We start from the raw sequence: 24415 nt of genomic DNA on the forward strand, positions 1-24415 counted from the left end.
AGCAAAAGCAGTAATAAAACATTATGACAACACATCACTATACATAAAACTGTATTATGGCCAAAGTGTACATAAAGGATCAAAACTAAAAGTAATTATACTGCAGAAAAATGTTCACTATCAGTGTTATATGGATGAATATTGCTGCTGGATGAGTTCATTTTAAATGGGCTATTTTACATTCTGTTTAATCTACTGTAATGCATCATATTTTATATAACTATGATTCAAGTGTCTGGCCTGTGGGAAACACCTTCTCTGAAAACAGCTTTACATGAGCTCAGGAGAAAAAGGCTACACCTTGATGTAAGAAAGTAAAGAAAGTATATTTATCACATTTTTTTAAAATCACAGCGCTATTAATACGCTTGAGCACCGTGTGACATGGTTAACTGTATGTATCAAAATGATGGCAGTATATTAGCAAAACAGGAGTGAGCCGTACCTGAACGCCCATCCCTGGACACCAAGAACCACCAATGCACCGATGTCTGAGGGCGTCTGCCGCCGGCAGGGGGAGTGGTGGGGGGAGATAGGCCTCCATACCTTGGAGGGCCTGAGATGTCCCTAGTTGTGTGTCTTATTTTGAAATAAATATTTACGCATTACCATAGCGACCAGAGAGTATTAAGGGGCAGAGAGGAGGATGTTACTCTCAATGTTGTTGGGGCATTTCAGGAGGACACTGCTAATAAAGTTACACAGTGAATTCGCGTTTATTATTATATTTACAAAATACCACAGTTTTTGCCTTGGTTGTATCATTTTATTTTGTTGTATTTATCCGTGACACCTTAAAGGCCGGTCTGTGAAAATACTGTCTGACATCAAACCAGTCCGTGGCGCAAAACAGGTTGGGTACCGCTGCTCTAGAATACTTTGGAATCCAGAGGAGTTCCCAGTTTTTGGGTGCTGTGCATTATGACCAAACATCTCATTTTCATCTCATTTGTCTTGTGTTTTGTTCAGAAGCAACTTTGCAAATCTGAACTGTGCTGCAAAGTTGGTTTTTACAGAGAAGAGTCTTTTTAATGGCAACAGTTCCAAACAAGGCACACTTGTTCAGTCTAACAACTTCAAAGACAACAGAATCAGACACAACACCATAAGAAAGCCCTTAAACAAACCACCGAGTTTAGTGGTTTGTTTGCAATTATTTCTTTGCGCTGCTGAATCCATTAACGGAAAACATGCAGTTAAAATAAGATGCCAAAATGTCACTGCAAAGATTGGCTAATAATCGTATCTACAAATTATCTTATAAATTATTTTTAACAGGAGTATGATGTCTGCTTTTACTGCCATATCCAAGTTGAATAGATTGTCATTTCATTTTTTAATTAGTGTTTAACATAACTCATCTCGCCCACACTGCCTACAACCCACATTTCTTCATTAATTTTCACTAAACATCTTGTCCTCCTTGGCCCTTTAGATATACATACATATGTAGTGCTCAAAAGAATTATGGGAACACATCACATATTGATAAATGAAATAGTCAAGTTGAAAATATCTACTGATATAGATTGGGAGATGGAGATAGAACGTAACATAAAAAGAGTCAGTGGAAATAAAAACCATCGCCTCGCTGACAGCTGGAGTCAAAATTTAAAAAATCAAAAATCAAACCTAAAGCGGTTTAAGTGTTCACTTCATTTTTTTTTCGAGTGGTGTATTTTCTCACCATCTCTGTCCGCGAGCATCACTCTAACATCAGCTTATGTATGGAGATCAATTAGCTCTAGGGCGTCAGAATGAGTGTTTGAAAACGCTCTGCATTTTGCTTTTGTTTGCCATCATCATAATTTGGCTGAGACATAACAAGGTGACACATTAATATTCATTATCTTAACAAGAGGAACAAAGTGTGCTGTCTGTAGGGACAAGTGTCACTTTGAGTGGGGTAAAGAGGCTTTCTATTTTGGTCCACAGTACAACACAAACATGCATGTGTGCACACAAACGCAACACATTAACACATTAGCACATGCCAGTCAACAGTTTCCAAGATAGCAGCGTGCAGATAGCAATCATTGGAGGACAGTGTTAATGATAGGCTAATGACTGCTATTTGCTAAACTTGGAAGAACTGTTTCATTTGAGTGTGTCTCAGTTTTTGACTCTATGCTTATTTGGGAGTATAGCAACTTTTTTTTTACCTAATACATTTTTCATAAATTAAAAACTAATGTTCAGAAAATAAACCACACCATCTTATTTTGTCTACAAAAATGTTAGGATCCCTGGGTTTTGACCCCTATGTCGCTTTGAAAGTATAAGTTTGTTTTAGCTTCTGAATATATTAATTTCTACAGTTTCTGAGTTTGCTACTTATAATAGCTGATTTCAGGTTTGTTTATGTTTGTCCCTTTTCGTGTCCAGTCTGCCCTAGTGTTTGTGTTTTATTATCCTTTCTGTCTCCCTGGTCATGTCCCTGTGTCTGTCTCATCTCTCTATGTTGTATATCCATTGCTGTCTGCTTTCCCTGTCTTGTCTAGTTAATATGTCTGTAGTCCTGTCCCTGTATTTACCCCTTTCCTATTTCCATAATCTTCTGTGTTTACTCCTGTTCTCTCTCCATGTCTCCATGTCTAGATATCCCCAGTCTCATCGACAAGTTCACGTCTCAGAGTGTGTGTTACAGCTATTTTATTTTGATAGTCTCCTGTCTTGTGTGTGCAATGTTCAGTTTTGTTAGTTGTGATCAGTGTTGGGGAGTAACAGAATACATGTACCGGCTTTACATATTTAAAATACAAAACATGACTAACTGTATTCTGTTACAGTTACCATTTAAAAAGGTGGTGTTCAGAATACAGTTACTTTGTTGAAATAAATGGATTACACGGCGGTCTTTTCCTGTTTCATATTTTAGGCTGTTCACTCTCTATTTTTGGTAATTCCACACCGGTGGAAACCCAAAAAAAACACAGTCATTAAGAGGCTCTAATGCCTGTGTCTCAATCTTGCGGGCCATGTCACCTCTACTTGCGGCCCGCATAATGACATGACCTGTTTTATATACGCGCGGAATAGTTTTCTATACGAGATTGCTGCAAAAAGTTACTATTACTCATTTTATATTACGATTTAAAAATCTAGTTGGTATTGGTAACCTTCAGTAATAGTAATAAATAGTAATAAATCACACAGCAATAGTACACTCGTGTAGTTGTAAAAAGCATGATAATACATTAAGTAATCCAAAGTATTTAGAATACGTTACTCTCATTGAGTAACGTAACGGATTACGTTACAAAATACATTTTGGGGCATGTATTCTGTAATCTGTAGTGGAATACATTTTAAAAGTAACCTTCCCAGTACTCAGTACTTCCTAACTAGTGCTAAGTAACTGCCCTGTTTAAGTTCCCTGTATTCTTGTTTCCTTCAAGTCCAGCAATAAAGTGTTTCTTAGGATGAGTATGGCATAGATCTTCTCCACAATAATGTTCTTGTATCACTGTATGCTTGATATGTTTGGTGGAATACATAATAGCGCCTAAATTCACTATTTTAATCTACATGTTGCAGGGTTTGTCGTAAATGACTCCCAAGTTGGGAGCAGGGTCTGTGACATTAACAGTACACTGTGTGGTCACAGTCCTACAAAGCTGTGTTCATATTTAATAAAGCCCTCATATTAGGGCAGACTGGTGAATATTCACTGGCATGGTGGTGGCTGAAGTAAAGCAACCAAAATGGCAACCCTCTAAGTGTTGACAGACTTCATTAGGAGCATTTTGCAGCATATGTGTTAAAATACGTGTGTGACAGTAAAAAATGATTTTGATGCAGTGGTTTCAATGATGACACTAGAAAACCCTGTATTTGTTAATCGCTCCTCCCTCTTGGTGTTTGTTAGCAATTATTATTATATATGAAATATTTAGAGACTTTTTTGTCATGGCTGTGTGCAGGCAGGCACGGAGAAAGGACCCAAAATGCAGGACTCAGAGGCAGACGTGGACTCAAAAACGCACAGCTTTATTGCTGGATAGCAACAGAACAGAACTAACCTAAACTGAGAAAAACAGAAAATAAACTAAACAGGCTGGCAGACCGAACACACAGTTAACCTGAGGGTTGAAGACATTAACGACGCGACAGAGAACAAAGGAAACACGGGGCTTATATACACATGGCAGTAATCAAGGGATGAGAGACAGGAGGGGAACACACCTGGGAGAAATCAGAGCTGACGGGACAGGGGAAACGTAAACTGAACACACTCACATGAGACGGGGACCTTCAGAATAAAACAGGAAGCACACGACAGAGAAGACCAAACACAGGCCACCTAAACTAAACATGAGGGCAAGCTAACAAAAACCAAACCAGAAATACTCATCATCATTGGCAAAGGAACAGAACACAATTACGATCAAAACAGCATCACCAGAGGATAAGAAATGATCCATAATGCAAAAATAAACCAAAGCATAAGAAACCCAAAATGCTGGGTCGAACCGACCCAGGACCGTGACATTTTTACCTTTTTTGGCAAGTCATACAATATAATTGCTCACAAGGCATCTGATGGAACGCCAGATTTTTTAATGCAATAGCAAGTGCTTTCTTCCTCAAACCACAATAGAACTGGCAGCTGAGGGATGGATCAATATTAGAGAGAAAAAACTTGATTGGCCCAGGTTAGATGAACTAGATGAACAAAAAACTACTTTCAAGTGAAAGAGGCCACAGAATGCAAGCTAGAAGAAATTGCATCAGGTCAGGAGCAAAAATAGGAGCATGCTCATCATTTTTGTGATATTGACAAGGTTATGCAGTGTGAATCCATCTCCTGGGACTGTCAACACTGCCAACTTCTGTAATATCCTGAGGCATCAGGAGAATGAGGAACAACACTCTGTAAATGTCACAGACCCTGCTTGTTGTTTTATGTTAAAGTATTGTTATTTTGACAGTGTGGAGGAGATCCAGCATGTCCAAGCTTCAAGTGGTCAGAACTGGACTTGTAGGAAGGGCTCCACACATATACTGCACCAGCAGTCCTGGAAGCAATGACAGGACTGCACCAGAAGGCATCCTCAGTGTTTCCCACATAGAGTTCACTTAAGCAGGCTGAGTAAGTTTGGTGACTCATTTTAGCATTCTGAATATCATATCACTGAAAAGCATGTCAGTGGTGATAAATATACTAGGAAAAAAATTTCCAATTCTGGAACAATGACCTCTGAACATGAGAACCACATTTGACAAGAACCAAATCCAAATTATCAGCATAATCACCTCATACCAGCTACCAAGCACGGTGGTTGAGGGGTGAAGTTAGGTTGAAATTGTTAAATGTTGCCATTATTGTACTTAAATTTGTAAGCCTTGCCTTAAACTGTATGATCAAAGACATTCTTCTGTTTCTGTTCCCCTCCCCAGCCTGTTGAATGGTGAGGGGGGCTATAGTGTAACTGTAGGCACATCCTCAGCAGGAAGTCACACAAACGCACCCCAATCCACACACACTCACTCACGTGCATACACACACACACACACACACATGCATACACACAAATACAGTGCCTGACACACCACATGGGATTTTACCATGGGTGGTGCTTGTGTAAACGGTTACTGTATTCAATAAAAAGGCTGCAGAGGGAGCCGAGGTCGGAGTCTTCTGAGGTCCGGGTCAGAGTGCTGTACTGAGGTTCCGACCGGGCTTCCCTTGCTAGCAAGTAAAACCGATCGATCGCTGTTCTGTCGTGCTTTCTTCACGGGAATAAGTCTGAACTAGTGGGCCTGCTGAAGCACAGACCCAACAGGTGATAATTTGGATTTGTTTTGGACCAAGAGGACTTGGGCACCTTGTAGTCATTGAGTCAACCTTCTCTGTATACCAAAGTATTCCAAAGTCAAATGTGAGCCAGTCTGTCCAACAGCTAAAGCTTGACTCAAATTGTGTCATGCAACAGGACAATGAGTCCAAGCACAGCAGCAGATCTACAACAGAATGCCTGAAGAAGAAAAGAAGCAAGGTGTTACAGTGGCCCAAAGTCCAGATGGAAAGGGTGTGGAAGGAAGCTGTACATAACTAAATACCAAATGTCAATGATCAGAAGAAGACTGTGCCAAAATTCCATAATAATGTGAGAAACTAATGAAGTCATACAGAAAATGATTACTTCAAGTTGCTGATAAAGGTGGCTCTGAACATCAAATCTGCAGTAGAAGCGGCCTAAGAGTACAGAGTTCTAGACAACTATGTTTTGTTTTGTTTTTTTAATACTTTGTGTTTGTTTTTCTTGTTTTCTGGGGGTGGTGGTGCTGCAAGTACTACATTATGCAATATGCATAGAAAAACACTCAAACCCAGCTTTTTGATAAACTTATGTTATCTTAAAGCTCAATTTCAGATTATTTTTTTCCCCTCTGATAATAGACAGACTGGCTGTTCTAAATAAATAAATAAAATGCAAACACACACACACACACACACAAGTCTGAGGGATCTCATAACCAGCACAGGTCAAACCACCTGACTTCTATACATCACCATGGCGACACAGATGGCTGTGAGGTGCGGGAAAGCAAAAGCGAGGGATGAAAGGATGGAGGAGGGAGGAAACAAAATGGAAAACAACAGAGGTGATAATAGTAATACTGAAACACTGATATAGGCACCCACATACATATTCAACTAGCATTACATACAAACCCTGGAGTGCTAATCACTGGTTTTGTGTTACTTTGAAGGCCTCAGCTCACCTTGAATGATCCCACACCTGTCAACACACACACACACTCACATGCAAAAACTGTGGCACACCCCCTAGGCATCTCTCTACAGGAGCAAGTGTGTTATTTCAGTGTCTGTGAGCTCAGCAGATGATGCTGTTCTGACAGTAATGCATATTGGCAGCTACCAGCATGACAGCAGTGCAGCAATACATTGCATCAACAGCAAGGGGCTGTCTGGAGCAGAGGGGGTAAATGCAAAGAGGATTAAAACACACAGTGAGGAACTATGAGTTAAATCTGTGGGGCTCAATATCTCAGCATGATGTGACTGTTAGAAGTTAAAGTTCTATGTTTAGTTAAACTTTGATACATATCTATGCAATATCGACAAATATTTATTTAAGTTATCTTTGCTATGAAATCAGTGTAAAAAAGCCCGACAATGGATAACACTGTCTTTTTGAGAGTATCACCAAATTTGGTGAAGAAAAGTGCGTTTTGCAGTAATGTGGATGGTGATCAAAAGAATAAGATCAAGGATACAAACTGCAGGAATGGACTGCAAAATGTGTCTAGGCTCCACTTGGAGCTTAAAGAAAACCCAAGACTCTTACACGCAAAAAATAAGCCAGTTTAGGTGATTCACACATCACACTAAGATGGCTCCTGTATGCATGCTGTGGTGTTTGTCCATAGCTATCAAATGTAATCATAGTAATCATAAGCACTTCAATTCTAACTGAGCAATCAAAGTCTCACCAACCCAGAAAAAACCCTGCTTTAATCCACGTTTTGTGTCCAGAAGAGGGTTATTTGGTGAACGGCAGATAGCTAGCATGCATGGATCATCAAGCTAACTCACAGAAATGGAATGCTGCTGTGAAATATGTGAATTTTTCTGATATGAGCAAAAACAACGGCTTTATTACTGTTACTGTTATTTAAATTATTGCCCTATGCCATGTCTAAATTATCAATTGTGGCAAGGTGCTATGCTAGATGCGCCATAACACAGCCATCTATTTATGTTTAATCAAGGTCAGAGAGAACTCAGTGTGACTGTAGAATTATTGATCACCTCTGAACAAGCAGCCGAAACACAGCATGGTATCCAGCATTGAATTTGCTAGGCTACACCACAGAGGACCCTTGATCTCAAAGAGGCCATGCCCAAAATAGCATAAAATTGATCCATGGAATGGTGCTGAGGTAGGTGAAATCTCAAGCCAAGAAAAGTAAATGGGGATGAATAGAACTGTTTTTGCTCAGCTCTCCTTCACCTATGAGAATCCAGGGGCCAAGCGTGATAAAGGAACTGTGTGGCCTGCAGAGAACAAATGATAGGGAATGAATTCAAATCTTGCAGTAAATTGATATGAACAAGTTTAAACACTGCAGATTAGTTGTATATTGGTCCTTGGATAACACTGTTTTGGTAAAACTTCAAGATGCTTCACTTAATTGGTATGATTTATTGCCAAATCAGGCGCAGGGTTGATTCAGGTATGTCTTAAATGATTTATCCTGTTCCCTGTACTGTCCTTGACTACCTAAGGTTTCTGAGCTCCTACCCAATGAAGGCTACACGTTGATATTCTAACGCCTGTGACACTGAAGAAAACTAGCTTGAAAATATCAGCAAAAGGTATTAAATCAACTCCTAATTACCAAGCAGGTACAATTCAGTGATGGCTATCTTATCTCTTAACATTTTTTTAATGTGTCTGTATTTGCAACAGATTTATAACTGTCCAGTGTGTTGCAATGATTCTAATTTAAATCCATATCATTACTAATTTGAGCCTGCCATCTTTCTATATATCAGTTACAGACAAGGAGTCCAGTGTTCTCTCACCAAAATCCTGTAACCATGAAGGCATTCATTTGAGATACATTTTTTACTTTGCAACCCTCTGTAACAAAGTCTACCCTTTGTAATAATTTATGCTCAAAGAACAGTGGTAATTTAGAGTGCAGTTCATCAAACAACCAAACTGACATCTCAGTATATCCATCCCAGTGGCATGCACTATAAAAACCAAAGGGCTGCCATCACAGTTACAGTAATGATCGAAATGCTAAACTTAGTGCCATTAATTTAAAGTAAATTAGACAGTGTGAATAAGCTTCTGCTCAGGGTTACCAATTTCAAATGAATTTTATATCTCTCTGTCTCTCTCTGGCCTACTCCCACATTTTATCCTCTACTCACACCACTGAGAATCAAGTTCATTAAACTAAAGAATACTTTTGCTCTGTTCTTTGGCCCTTTAGACATTTCATTAAGCCATCTCATTTGTCCATGTCATTGCCAGTGCTGGCTCTAACTAAGTTATACTTATGTAACAGTGTGGTTAACTATGAAAAGGTTAACCATTCAATGGATTGTGGCTTCTGTCAAAGCGCAAATTGTCTTGTGAATGAAAGGAGATCTGCCAGAGCTGAAAGATGGTGCAGAATATGAATTTGGGAAAAGGTTTCAAAGGAATATATATATATATATGTACAGTGGAACCCCGACTTATGAAATTAATTCCTTCCAGAGGGTCTTTCGTAAGACAAAATTTTCGTAAGTCGAAGCACCTTTTTCCATCGCCTTTTGAGTGAGGCGATTCTGGCTGAAGACGAAGTTGTTGGCGGAGGAGGAGGTGGCGGAGGCTGAAGAAAGCATACATACGTACGTGTACATGTACATAACATTAAGGAATTTAATTCTAAACAATAAAACTAAAACTTACATTTACGTTAATTAATTAATTTTGCTGTACCACGGGCAGGGTCCGGTTACCAAGACTACGTGAAGTACCCTCAGAAGGTCTGCTAGATGATGTTAATGCAGCACTACGGACGATACCTACAGCCACCATACAGCAGCAGTGATCAGTGAGATGCTTGGCTACAAGTTGAACAGCCACAAGGGGCAGTACCCTCCATGGAGAAAGAGGCTAGAGGCTAAGATCAAGGTAGCACACAGAGAGGTTAGCCAACTATCGGAGTTGCAGAAAGGTACGATGAAGAAGGTGCCTAAGAAGTACAGCAAGCTGTCCATACCTGAGGCCTTGGAAACAATATGAGAACAGCACCACCAAGGCTGGAGACGGAACAATACTGGAAGAGCATATGGGAAAAGGACGCTAGTGGATCTGAGGGCAGACCACAGCAACCTCCCTGAACAGGGTCCAGTAACCATCACAGTGGCAGACATCCAAGAAAGGGTCTCCAGTATGAAGAGTTGGACAGCACCAGGCCCTGACATGGTTCACGCCTACTGGCTGAAGAAGCTGACTGCACTCCACAAGCGTCTGGCAGCACAAATGAACCAGCTGCTAGTTGACGAGAGACACCCAGAATGGCTAACCGGACAGTCCTGATCCTCAAGGAACCCCAGAAGGGACCGGGCAGCACAGGAACAAGCTCTGAGTACAAGATCCATAGAGGCTGGGGTCTATCACACCAGGCAAGTCCCCAGGTGCAGGCTGTGTAAAGATGCCCCAGAGATAATCCAGCACATAACAGCAGGGTGCAAGATGCCAGCAGGCAGGGCATACACGGAACGCCATAACCAAGAGGCTGGCATAATGTACAGAAACATCTGTGCCGAGTATAACCTGGAAGTCCCGAGGTCAAAATGGGAGATGCCCCCAAGGGTGGTGGAGAATAACTGAGCTAAGATCCTGTGGGACTTCCAGATACAGACGGACAAAATGGTGGTGGCTAACCAACCGGACATAGTGCTGGTAGACAAACAGGAGAAGACTGCCGTAGTGATCGTAGTGTAGCGGTCCCGAATGACAGCAACATCAGGAAGAAGGAACACGAGAAGCTGGAGAAATACCAAGGGCTCAGAGAAGCGCTCGAGAAGATGTGAAGGTAACAGTGGTCCCAGTGGTAATCGGAGCACTAGGTGCAGAGACTCCCAAGCTAGGTGAGTGGCTACAGCAGATCCCGGGAACAACATCGGAGATCTCTGTCCAGAAGAGCGCAGTCCTGGGAACAGCTAAGATACTGCGCAGGACCCTCAAGCTCCCAGGCCTCTGGTAGAGGACCCGAGCTTGAAGGATTGACCGGCTGCAGGGGCGAGCGGGGATTTTTTTTTTCATATAGCCATGGCAACGCATGGAAGTGAAAATGAGCTTTACATGGCAGGTATATTTATAAACATTAAAATTGATCTGACAAAATTAACCTTTTTCCACACTTGTACATAGAACATATATTTTGTAACTATGGAAACATTGCTCTGTCCAATTCCTATAAGCAAAAAAAGTCAAAGGACACATAAACATGCAGAAGTAAAGTGGTAAAGAATCACAAATTTGTCTATACACAGACACTGAACAAACACGCAAACACACACATTCACCATCAGTGGGATTTCCCTGTGGGTGCCTTGTCTCCATCTATCAACATGTGGCATGGAAGTTTCAAAGGACAGAGAGAGAACTGAAGGAGAGGGGAGCTGAATGGGGGATAAATAAGCAAGAAACAAAAAAGTGATATATAATGTGTGTAAGTCTGATGAGATGAAGTGGGTACGAGTATGGAGGACCGCATTTTTTAGTCTGTGGACAGCATCAGCAATGTTGTGTCTGAGAAACTGAAAACAACAGTGAGAGAAGGAGAAAAAGTGGAGGAAGAGTAGCATTTAAAAGCTCAGTGGGAAATCAAAAAGCAGCGAAGGTGAGACAAATAATCTAACTATATGAAATATGAACTACTTCCACCAAATGCAAAGACATTTAAAGACTGATTAAATACATAAAAAAGGTAAAAGAAGATTCAAGGTGATGGAGGGAGTTGGAGAAAGCAGGAAAAGACAGACCCTTGCATGCAGCGTTAGCACCAGTTTGACAGGTACGTACAGTGACATTAGCATAGTGATTAACAGACACATTAGCATAATAATTAATACTGGCATTAACATAAGAGCTGTGGCTGTGAGAGCAAGGGGGAGAGCCAAAGAGACACATGGTAAGACAGCAAGTGAAAGAGAGAGGGAAAAAAATAACGTGGGGCACCACAAGAAAAAGCAGTAATTATGTAGAAGAAACAACAGGGATAAAGAAAGATAATGATGTTGTTGTTGTTTTCTTTTAAATTATCACAACGTTAAATTATCACAACCGTGGGCAGCTTCAGCACCGTCATTCCAATGATTTTTTAAAAACAAGTGTAGCATGTCCCAAATAGGAAGAATATGAGTCATTTTTGTTCCCTTTGACAAGACTGTCTCCAGCTCTACTGTTTGCTTTAGTTAGAAAGACTTGCCACTGCATGTCAAAGACACTAAAAGAAACTGCTCCCTTCTTCACAAGGGATCACCACACCAAGAAGCTCCACATGTTTGATTTGGGAGGTTTTGTTTGTCCTCACACAACCCCAAAGAGATTTTTGAAGTCGGAAGCTTTTGCTTGTTGGAAGGTGTTAATGTTTTTGGGAGGTTGTGGTGGGGTACTTTCTGTCATGGAGGCGGACACACCTGGACGGCATAAGCAATCACACCTCACCCGCTTAAGTAGACTGAACTAGGTCCTGGAGTTGCTGTTGTTCGTGTGTGTGTTCGGCTGCGAGCTGAAAAGCTGCAGCCATGTTTGTAAACGCAAGCGCGAATAAAAGAAGTATGCTGAAAAGCATGGAAACGTGGTCGGGTCTGCCGTGGATTTATTACAGTAGTGCTGAAACCTAGAAGGGGGGCATGGCAGACCTAGGACTGGGCCACGCGAGGGACCTAACCAGAGAAGTCTGCTCTGCCGGAGCTGGTGGACAGCGGGCAAGGAGGACCAGCTCGGCCTGAACCGGGGATCAGGCCGCCGGATGGACTCCCCATGCCGCCCGGCACACCGTCGGGACCTGCTTCGTCGGGCGACAGAGTTCAGAGCACTGTCCCGCCTCGTCTGGTCCTCCGCGCTGGCCGCCTGTCGAGCCGCCAAGGAGCCTCGGCTCGCAGCCGTGACTGCTGCGCCCCTGCCGCTGGCTACACAGGTGGCCCCTAGACCCACCTCGTCACCGCTGCCGCTGGACATGCAGGCGGGCCCTTGATCTAATACCTCCCTGTTTCTGGGTCAGGGGCTGGGGACGCCGACGGTCAGGGCTGATTCCCTCTCCCGCCAATGGGTGGGAGGGGGTAGATTCAGCCGGATGGCTCCCTGGCCTTAGTCGGGCGATCCGGGTATGTGGCAGGGCATGGTCTGCGATGCGGCAGCGAGGGAGGCGGACACACCTGGACATCAGGACCTAGTTCAGTAGACTGAACTAGGTCCTGATGTTGTTGTTGTTAGTGTGTGTGACTGCGAGCTGGAAAGCTGCAGACGATTGTAGAACAGCAACCGTGATAATAAAGATGCTAAAAAGCATGAAACCGTGGACCCCTAGGCCGTGGAGTTATTACAGGGGGGTTTTGTATTCCACTTTAATGTTAAGATGCAAATATAGAAAAGAGTAGAAATGTCTGGCACAAGTTTGTATGTATTAAGGTGAATGAAGAAAAAGGGAGAAAGTGGAAGATAAATTAGATCGAATGCAAGTATTCACTAGCATCGATGATTTGGTATCATTTGGTCTTACTTAGGCACAATTGATCCAGCTTAATATGGCTGACTTTAAAAGCATTTTAAGGCCATATTACTAATGTAAACGCTAACACAAAATACATTAGAAAAGTTGAACAAAAGAAGAACAAAATTCAAAATTTCACACTATATAAATAAAAGCTGTTAAATAGCTCAAACCCAAACGACGAGTCCCCACTCATCTATCTTGAAAGTAAAGTCTGAGACAAAAATGATTCCCTCTTCTTTCTGATGAAACTGTCATTTCCACCAACTGGACTTAATCAGTTCTTCGAAAAGGAAAACGTGATGCTGTTGTGCTGTTAGCTGAAATGTTTTGGAACAGGACTGGTTATATAATTCCTCTTAATGGAGCTCTAATGCTCACTGATACAGTCTTTTATATTGTATTATATTTTGCTGTCTCCTGCAAAAAACAAAATCCTTTATGTTGATGGCCATCCCGTTGGTATAGTGGTTAAAAGGCTTGAGAATTTTGGTGAATTGGCAGGCTCCATAATTAAAACTGCCTTGAAGAGGTCTATCTGTGACCTTAATGTTAGATACTTGCAAATGTTGATGTGATCCTTACAAAGCTGCTCTGTTAGGAGTACAGAATGGCCTTGTTTGTTCTCTCTTAAAGGTTAGCATTGGTAAACAGCATTCTCAATGACTCAGCCAGGCCTCAGTTTGAATACAAGATATGAAAAAAAAGAAACTCCCACAGTTTAGAAAAAAAGAGCTCATGGCTGAATAATGGTCAAAATCTGCCCTGACTAATAACGTGTTCATGCAGGTCAATCAATAATAAATATGCTATGTAGTTTTGGGCAAAACTGTTTCTTCCTCAGCATAAGTTTAATTTCCATGTGAGGCATGTAATTCCCAAGTGTTTCAGGAAAATATAACACAACTAATGTTATTATTACCATCTCCAGGTTACTTGCTGAGAATTGGAACTAATGTAAATCAAATGCAAGAGCAGGTTAATTGTGCGGCTGAGGTTATGAAATATACTAAAAGTATACTATTTCCAAAACCTCGAATATCAACCTTGCCACTATGTTGGCTATTAACTCTTTGTGGTTGTTTACTATAAATGAAGACTGAAAATAAAGCCTAATCAAGACTTTACAGCAACCATTACAAGTAAGGTGGCTGACTTCCAAGCATCACACAACCTGATTGGTTGTGTGATGCTTCATGTGTGTGTGATGAACAAACACTGCAAATGTCAAAAGAAAGAAAAAAAGCAATGCCATTGCTAGACCTGTATTAGCTCAGTGAAGACTTAAGTGGAGAAGCCCAGAGAAGCATGTGCCTTCCTTAAAACCTCAGTGTATTAACTAACTAAATAATGAAGTAGGCTCTTATCTCAGCAAACCGCCCAAAGTCAAAAGCTAAGTATGTGGATGATATGCAGTTTTATACCAAGAGGTGCAAAGCAAAACTTATCTCATTCTGCCATGCCAGGCCTCGTCCAGTTTGTTAAGAGAATCTCATTAAATTAAAGAAATTTAGGAATTATTTAATAAATTCTCAAAAGGCTTTGGAGGTCTACATAAAATAAAAAGAGTTACATACAGTAAAACACTACAGTCCTTTAATGGAACAGTGTATAGCTAACTCCTTTATAAAGAATGATAAACTGCGAGCCTATGGAGTCAATGTTTTATACACTTATTACTTAAACCAAAATATATGTTTTATCAGTGGATTTTGCTGGAGGGAGCACATAGCTTGGCAAAATACTCTACCAAGCATTATTCAGCAAAAATATACCATTAAATCATCATTAAAAGCCACACCTGCAGCCACTGCCAGGGAATTAACTTGGCAATTACAGTACACTGATTTAGTTGAGCAGACAATCTTGTACAAAATACTCCAGTTTAGCTGCATTAATCCAGTAATTATTCAGTCACCCAAAGGATAATTCACAGCTATCCCAGAACGGTCAATTTGCATTAGATTTAGCTGAAACTCATGTCTACACAGAGGGCACTGGACAAAGCCGGCGTGAGAGAATATCCACTACACAAGCTGATACAGCCCTGCTCATTAATTAAAATGTAGTTATCTTAATGTATGCATGCCATACTTAAAACTTCTATAATTCTAGTGCCTATTACTGCAGCTACATATGCCTTATCACGTGATCATTGAAAATCACTAGGAGCCAATGTATGTAGGTCAGACCAGTCAAACAGGTAAGCAAGATGTCAAACAGAGGCCTTTTTTCCCCCTCCTCGCCCATACTCAGTATTGTTGTGTGCGTGTCTGTGTGTGTGTGTATAAATCTGTAACTTCTATGAATTGTGTAAAAGCGTGTGCGCATCTGCAGTGATGCCAGTGGCAAAGAGGGCCACATGTGTTGGTCCAGAGGAGATTGAAAACGAATTGGAAACTATTAATCTGACCGTCCCCTCCTTTCAGAGTTGGTTTGGAGCAGAATATATATTGAGTCCGCATGCTCTGTTTCTCTTCACGCAGCCTGCTTTGCTCTTCTCTCTGCCTTTCTCAAACGCCCTCATGTCCTTCCTCTTTTCCAGTTCGGCAACATGAACTTACATGTAGGTAACATTTTCCAACTCTTTGAAATTATCTCAGTCATTCGCTCTTCTGATGCTGCTCTGATTATTCCCTCTCTGTGTGAATAAACCTGATAGTTCTCTGCCTGAGAGCCGGTTAACACAAACATTCACTGCTCTCCACTCAGCTGTATTCCCACTTTGAGCCCAGCATCAGTGGAATCACACAGATGTGGATACAATGGCAGTACTCCCCGATGGATACAGCTTTGTTGTAAAGAGTAGGAAAGAGAAACCACGGAGCGTGACATGTTTCATTTCTTATGAAACTCTGCAGTCTATTCGGCATGGAAAATGTACAATTTAGCAACAAATAGCAATTTCACAGGATAGTAAGACTGCTGGCAGCACCTCACTTTGAATATGTTATACAGTGTGGAACAAGAAAACTTAGATCCAGCTCAAGTATTTTGTCCTCGTTCTTTGGTTCTGTAAAAATGAGTTTTCATTCCAACCACCACTTCCAGCATAATACAGCAGGGCTGAATAGCTTTGGGTAGTAATATCTTTAAAAATCAGTCAAAGCATGACTTTGTTGTAACCAAGTGGATAACTGCATAAAAATGTGTCTGAAAGAGTCAGTTGGGTCTTTTTTCCTCTTACAACAGTTTCATTATTACTGCTCTTCCTTCAGTCTGATCATCCAGTGAGCAGATTCCAATGTTTTATTAATGAATCAAATAATCCCCCTCAGTGCTCAAAGGTTTGGTAATAGTGCAGATAACCCACAACCAAGTCGAAAATTCTATACTGCCTTTATCTAAGTGAAATGTATGTGATTGTATGTATATTAACTTAATTTAGCCTTGACATGTATTGTCTTTAAAGAAATCAGGATTACCTATCTATTAGTTCTGACATACTTTCAGCATAGAACAAACCAGTGTTTGTTTATACTCGTTATTAGCTGATGTAAAACAGGAGAATTGAAGTCAAGCTGAGATCAGCGAGAGCAGCAAAATTAGCAGTTAACACATTAAAAAGAGTCACTTCAGTTCAATGCTGTTTCAAAAATATCCAAACAAAAAGGTTTTTAGGCCACTGAATAGCATTATTTCAGTGATATTCTTTGATTATTCCATTATCAAGGAAGGTTGCAGTAGCTACATTGTGCAGCAACTTAATTTTATGAGCTGACTTAGCCAAGTGGGCCTCTATCAGAAGTTTACTTCTGTGTAAATGCACCTGAAGATTTGACTGTTTCTGAACTCTATTTTTATAGGTTCAGACCTGTGTTATCAGTTCTAGTTTCTTGGTAAAGTCTGAGTTAGTGTTTTCACTAGTCTTTATCCAGAGTTCTCCTTAGATCATTATGTCTCCGTGCTGTTCTTTGTTCTTGTCGTGTCTAGTTTTCGAACTCTCCGAGTTCTTAGTTTCAGTTATTGGGTTTGGAGTTTTTTATTCTTTACTACTAAAGCTGTTTTTGAGTTGACCTATTGTCTCCGGAGTCCTGCATATTGGGTCCTAACCTGCCTGCCACATAGCGTATTATGACACATACAAGTATCTTATGCCAGAGTAGAGCACAGTTACATCACTGGTTTAAACGTGTGTGAACTTAAAATGTCATGGGCACACAAAACACAACAGAAATGTTGTTGGATATTTATATTCTTTAAAGTATGAATGTATAATGCAGTTTTCTTCATGAATAAGAAAAACTGCATCAAAATTTTAAACCAAATTGGCAGTTTATTGGTTACAAGAATGCAAAATGGATCCATTGTTTAGCACAATAATCAATAAATCCTGTTTGCATAAAAGCTGTTTTGTCTATTATTTCACTTTTTGTTGGACCTCTGCTAATTTAGCTAATGATGTGGGGTTTTGTGTAGTTTTTGTCTGTCCTCATTGAAATACTAATAACACTAATTTCATTTTTATTCAGCAATATTTACTTTCTGTACAACTGCTCTTTAAAAAAATTCTGTCAGGCTCTTTTACCCTTTTATCTTTCTTTCCTCACAAGGGCAAATGGATATTTTGGGTTTGCATTACCACAGACAGAGAAAAAGACCCCAGCAGTCATACTAAAATGAGCCAGTGAGTAACACAAAAGCCTACTAGCTACAGTAAAAAACAAAAAAAAGTGATGTGCAAATGAAAGACAAGAGGTAAGCGGGAAAAAAGCATGTCCAACAGCAATTTGGAATAAGTGTAGAGCGACAAAATTTTGATCTGTCTATTACAGCTTATTGCCCGAGGCATTCCTCTTTAATGTTGACTTCTAACTATCCCACTATGCTGCACTGACAGGCCCCCTCTACCTCAGCAAGATGATTTGACAATGAAAACTACAAATGACTAAATGTCTAGAAGGGAAAGGGTGAAGAAGAGTGATTGAGACAGAGAGGGAATTAGAACGAAGGGGAGCTGAGCCAGCAGTCGGCACAGAACTCCTTAAGCCCCGATAACACAAATTCCTTCTTTCCTCCTGACTCTGGGCTGACTTCTTTCTCTTCAGACCTCTTTTCAAACCACACTTCCATTCTTTCCTGCTACTAGCTATTCAGCTTGAACTCTTCTTTCAAGTTGCTCTTCTTGATTTTGTTGCAGAGGTCTTAGATTTTCCTCACAGGTCATTGCAGTTCGCCCGACTGCAGAACTAAATTTTCAGTTCTCACCCATTTCAGCAGAGTTACACTGACTCATCCTCCCCTTTTCAACTGATATTGCTCAGAAAGTCAACAGAGAAAGGAGCTCAAAAATAAAACAAAAGCAGGCTGCACATCTAAATGTAAGACATCTAGTAAGTCCTAACATGTAATATTGAAAACAGCTTTTTGTGCTTAAATGTTAATTTGTCTTTTAATTAAATTTAAATTAACAACATGCCACTGCAGTTATCGAAAACTAAACTAAAAACTCATTAACAAACAAAACAAAAAAAGCAATAACTGGAATTTTGAAAACGATTAACAAGAATGTTAATCCGTCGCCCGGATTAATAAGATCCACGTCAGGTGTTGAGGAACCAGGACACCCTGATGAGAAGTGAGCTACTGGAACAAGACAGCATCGGCCGGCAAGAGACGAAAACAGGGCACTGTCTGAATGCTACTACACAAGTAACCCCAGCAGAAGGGGTTACATGAATAGGAGGAGGGACCTATGGGATCTTCGATACCCAGCATCCTGATTGGTGGCAAAACAACTACCAGCTTGTCCCAACATTCAGAAGAAGGAACTGCTCTCACGGCTGACGAGGTACAACACAAGTGCTACGGCAAGGGGGAGCCAGGACGACAGTTCGGGGGGAGATATCATCACCCCCACCTGAGATTGGGTACCAAGTCCCAAGTGCGATGGAAGCATTGCTGAGTGCGAGAGGGACTGACTCTGATGGCAGCACAGGAACAAGCTCTAAGTACAAGAGCCATAGAGGCTGGGGTCTATCGTACCAGGTAAGACCCCAGGTGCAGGCTGTGTAAAGATGCCCCTGAGACAATCCAGCACATAACAGCAGGGTGCAAGATGCTAGCAGGCAGGGCATACATGGAACGCCACAACGAATGTTATTTCTTTTTAACTTTAATACCTGTCCTGATTTCTCTAAATCCGATCTCTGACATATGCCCTTCATATAGTAATAATTAAAAAGACTAAAACTAACACAGATAATAAGAAAAAACTAAACTAAAGCAAGAAAATCCATTCAAGAAACTAACCGAAACTAAATAAAAATAAAACAATTAGAAAACACAAAACTACAATGACTCTGGTGATAACATTACACTTAAATGATTACACTAGTTTCCATTATGGTCAGAAGAAAAACACATATTCATATTGTTTGAAAATAACTAATCCAGTCACTCCTTTTCTCAGTAAAGGTAAAACTATTGAATTATACCTATCATTTGTAGCAAACAGGTATGATTTGTTTCCCAGTACCTGCCCCCTGATCCACACTTGACGTCACTTGCAGATCACCGCACTGCCAGTTTGCCTGGTCAATGCACCACGTTCATTTCAGGGGAGCAACACGACACGTGCAAACCAAACATCATGTAAAAATCAAATTTAAAAAATGGTTTTGTTCTGTTTTGTTAAATAATATTATCGCTTATATTTTGCAACATATAATTGAAAATCTAAAGATTTGACAGTTCATTTTATCCTAATTAATTTTCTGAAGCAGCTGAAGCTCAATGATGTTTAAGACTTCATTCAAAATACATTACAACACACGTTTAATCAGCATTCCTTTCCTTAACTACAGTTTTAGCAAAAGAATTAGAAGCTGTGCATTCCTGTGTAAAAGGTCTCATAGTACAGTTTTTTAAATTGTTTATTAAACACTGTGTTTTCCTGAAGATGTTGAGTTTTACTGTTAGCCTCATTGGAATATAATCATTAGTGGAGCGTAAAACCTGAAGTTGTCAGAACTTCTGTCTGAATGTGTAAACCTTTAGTAAAGTCATGGACGACAGTCAAAAGTTAAGAAATATTAAAAAACATGTTTTTCACAGGGCCGTTCGTTGGTTTGTTGTTATTGTGTTTGTCAGAGGAGTCTAGAAAACAGCCTTGTGCTGAGATCTGATTCTACAGTTTCTCATATATATTTTATGCGTAATCACTTTTTTCTTCTAGTACTGGCCGTCTGTCTCTGTGTGAAGTGACAGCTTAGTCTAGTGGAGAAAATTATCATCAGTTCACTTGTGAAATTTACAAAGTAACACAGGAGATAAGACTGGAAAAGCTGTAAGATGGAGACGCTGAAAGCCGGAGCAAGAAAAGACCAAAGACGTGCAAGAAGTCTTTTTTTTTCCTCTCTGACTTCTCTTTCAAGACATTTTGTTTGGACGATGTTTCTTTTAGACCTGAGTGAATGGCTTGCCTATTAAGCAACTACCCTGCTATGTTTAGTTTTAAATTCATCTCAGAACCAGCAAGAAACTAAAGTGGTGTCTTCTTAATGGGAAGTGAGGACATCTCTTTCAGTTTTACTCTTTGCTGTTGATCTGGAGGATCCCCCCCCCCCCCCCCCTCTTCTTTCCACTGATAAAACAATGTAGAAATGAAGCTATAAATAATAGTGCACAGACACACACCCAAACTCCAGCTACCATATTCTCTGCTTCTTCATCATACTTCTTTTTACCATCAGCCTTTATGTTTTTTCATCAGTCTGCATTTCTTTTCATTTTGTCTCTTTCTCACTGCCTCCCGCATTTCATTTGTTATTCCATCTCTGCCATTTCCCCATGTTTTCCCCTTCTGTCTTCACTTCACTAACTTCCACCCAGTCAGTCATATCCTAGTTTCCCTGCATTATCACATCTTAGACTCAGAGGTGTTTCTAAAGATATCTAAACTCTGGGAAGTTTGTTTGAACGTCACACATCATCAGGCCGCTAGTGTTGCTCTTAATAAACTCGATAAGCAGCCTCTCATGAAGCCGGGGGCTGCTAGCACATTGCACTGGTTCTGCTGTAATGTAGCACAGCTGACATTTGGTATACAGCAGAAGAGCTATTCATTTAGAGTGATGAGATACTCCAACAATATACAAAATACAAAGATGCCTGACCTGGATCCAAGATTTAAAGTATGTCATAAATTAGAGCATTGCAAGCATGGAGCAGGTGGCCTGTTGCTGCTGAATAAAGCTAAAGACATATTTATTGTCTTTATTCCTCGTGACTTTTTTGAGTTGATATTTCCTGTATTTTCAGGGCATTTTCTTCTGGCAATGAACCATGGCGAAATAGAGAAAACAGAAAATGTTACTGGACTATTTTCCATCTGAATCCTTCTACAAATGCATCAAAAAGCATCGAACCTTGCTCTCAGCTTTCGCCTCACACGGGAGGCAGAAATTCAGCTTGGAACAGGGGATGTTTTGAACTAATCAGATGGGTTGAAATAGCCAAAAGCCTGCGTTTAAACTCTGAGAGATGGAAGGATAACTGATGATGGATTAAGTTATGAAAAGGCAACACACAGTGGGAATAATCCACAGTATCGTGATTCACAGCATGTAAGTAAAAGGATATGGGCTGGAGACCATGCGGATGCACCAGCTGCGTGGAAAGGTTGTCTGCTTAAGGCAGAAGAAGACCACAGGTACCAGCTCAGGGTAGGGCACCACTAACACACTGGTGTCACTGCTGCCATCATCATCGTCGTCATCCTCGTCATCGTCATCTTCTTTATCCCCCTTACGCTCAACCACTTCCTCCTCTTCTTCCTTCTCGATCCTCTCCTCTTGAATAATCCCTGCCTCTTCTATGGTCTCCTCCTTCTCCTCCTTTTTCTTGGGACATGGGCGGCGGTGTGGGGAGGGCCTGCGGGGAGACGAGGTGGCGACAGCATCATCGCTGTCGGCCCGGGCTGTGGCGGTCGTCACTCTGGAGCTGGTCGGTGCAGATGGTGTTGCTGTTGTCGATGTTGCAACGCCGGGGCCCTCCTCCTCCTCGCTCGTCATGGCCACCTTATGGTCTTAAATGAGAGAAAGAGAACAGGAAAGGAGAAATTTAATTTCATAAATCACTCAGGGGGTTAGAAACAAGCAGCTAACAGAGAAAATGAATAGTTTGCCATGGTTGAAGGTTTTAAAATTATAGTTAGAGATTGGAGAAACTAAAGCGTGTTGGTAGGAATTAAGCACAAATTATCAAGGACGGTAGCCTGCGAGGACAAATCTGAAAAGTCTCAGTTAGTTTTCTTGGATAGAGACGGGTCTATCGGGGGTTTAGTGACCTTTGGTGAAAAAGATAAAAAGGTGTTTTCTGTAATATTTGGCAGGCTGCGGTTTATCTTATCGAGGCCTGTCTTTGTCAGCAAAAAGACTGAAGTTACAATACTGTAGTTAAGAGTCTAAGATTTATCTCCTCCTTCTGTGATTATTCAACATTTCCCAAAGCCTACAAGTGGGCCACACTGAACCCTTTGATGGGCTGGTTCTGGCCCCCTCACCATATGTTTGACTTTGATTTTGACTTTGATTTTTAAGAATAAATATGTGGTGTAATTTTTGAAATGCCCTCTTTTCATTTGTAGTTTGGTATCAAAGTAAAATAAAATAAATAAGTAAAATCTTAGCACCTCGTCTGAAATGTGCTACGGAGTAAGACAGCTGTTTCCAAAAAAATAAGAAACATTTAAAACAAAAAGTCACCTTAAACTGCCTTAAAATACATGTTCTTCCACAGAGTCAACTGTGTCGTGGTAGATATAACCCCACCGGGAGCGAAGTCTGTACATTACTGTTATTGTGCTATAATGCAGCCAAATTCCTAATATCGTTGATCCCATTTACATATCCGTGTGCGGGTCAATTTCACAGTGGCATGATAATGTGCTGCAAAAACGCCTTTGTAGCCCATTATTGAACTCCATTACTCAGGAGTAGATGGTGGAGATTGTGACCATATTTCAGATAAGTGACACTAATCTTGGGTACAGACCTTGAAACTGTGGTGCACATATAGATTTTCTCTTCCGCCGGGTTAAAGATGTGTGTGTGTGTGTGTGTGAGAGAGAGAGAGAGAGAGAGAGAGAGAGAGAGAGTCTCATCCGTGTTTTCTAAGCCTTGTAGCATTATTTACAGCAACATCCATATTTCAAGAATGTCTACTAGCTGAAAAATTCTACAAGGAATTGTTAACGTGTTAATGTGTTCCTCTTAACTGAAGCCGGGTGCACTTGATCAGCCCATTGTGAGCAGAAGAACAGTTAAACAGAGCTTCAAAAGCTCGCTTTTGACTCCGAAGAGGAAAAGAAGAAAAGGCTGCTTAAAAAGGAAAGCTGATAAGTGCTGTAGTATGCATTATCGCTGACTGAGGCTTTAGGTTTCAGGTTTTTTTGAGCTAACAAAAAGGAGCCAGGCTATGTTGACACTGCTTCAAACATCTCTGCTGGATGTTTTAATCCATTCTTTTTATTGAGTTTTGTCAATTTTATTTTATTTTTTCATCACTATTGCACATCGATGACTTTCCCTTTTCTTTATACGAAACAGTATTTTGTGTAGTGTTTTGTGTATCTCATGAATATCCCCCTACAATATTAACAAGCAGTCAGTCATTCCCGAGATGGAACGGTGGAACAGTGGAAATAGGAAGCTGGCTGCACTAATACTTTGTGAGGATTTTTCTGACGAGTATTTAAACGCAACACCGGTGTGACGATAATGTTACATCAGCAAGTTTTCTTAAAACTTAAAGACACTTCAACATGATGTCATGATGCCATGATTTCTTTTCTTTTTTTCAGATCACACTGTGATCACAGGTAAAAGCAAGAGACGGACAGAGAAGGTGCATTTTGAGTGAGTCAGCAGAGGGGAGGAGGGAGGAACAAAGGAGCAAGAAAAGAGTGAGTAAGGAAGGAGATTTCAGTGGTTTAGTCAGAGGCTTAGTGTTGAGAGGAATCAATATTGTGCAGCTGGAGTGAGAACACAGAGAACAGGAGTCCTGATATGACTAAGTGGCACCTGCCCATAGATTTCCAATGAGCGAGCGGAGCGCACAAATTTCAGCAAAATCTACTCATGCCATCAGATTATCTCTATATACCAGAGCTTCTGAGGTTTTTAACTGTGTTGATCTCAGTTAAAGGCTGATTTTC

The 24415-nt window shown here is 40.7% G+C and overlaps 1 protein-coding gene across 1 annotated transcript in view; it reads right to left on the reverse strand.

Annotated features, from left to right (window-relative positions):
• The window catches only part of LOC134628446 (voltage-dependent T-type calcium channel subunit alpha-1I-like), a 190994-nt gene extending 168723 nt beyond the window's left edge, over positions 1–22271 (reverse strand). The window contains exon 1 of the mRNA XM_063475124.1: positions 21841–22271. Within this exon, the coding sequence (XP_063331194.1) occupies positions 21841–22271 (431 nt within the window). The remainder of the gene's footprint in view (positions 1–21840) is intronic.
• Positions 22272–24415: the final 2144 nt, after the last annotated feature.

The sequence above is a fragment of the Pelmatolapia mariae genome, linkage group LG6 (genome assembly GCF_036321145.2).
Source record: "Pelmatolapia mariae isolate MD_Pm_ZW linkage group LG6, Pm_UMD_F_2, whole genome shotgun sequence".
Taxonomy (NCBI): domain Eukaryota; kingdom Metazoa; phylum Chordata; class Actinopteri; order Cichliformes; family Cichlidae; genus Pelmatolapia; species Pelmatolapia mariae.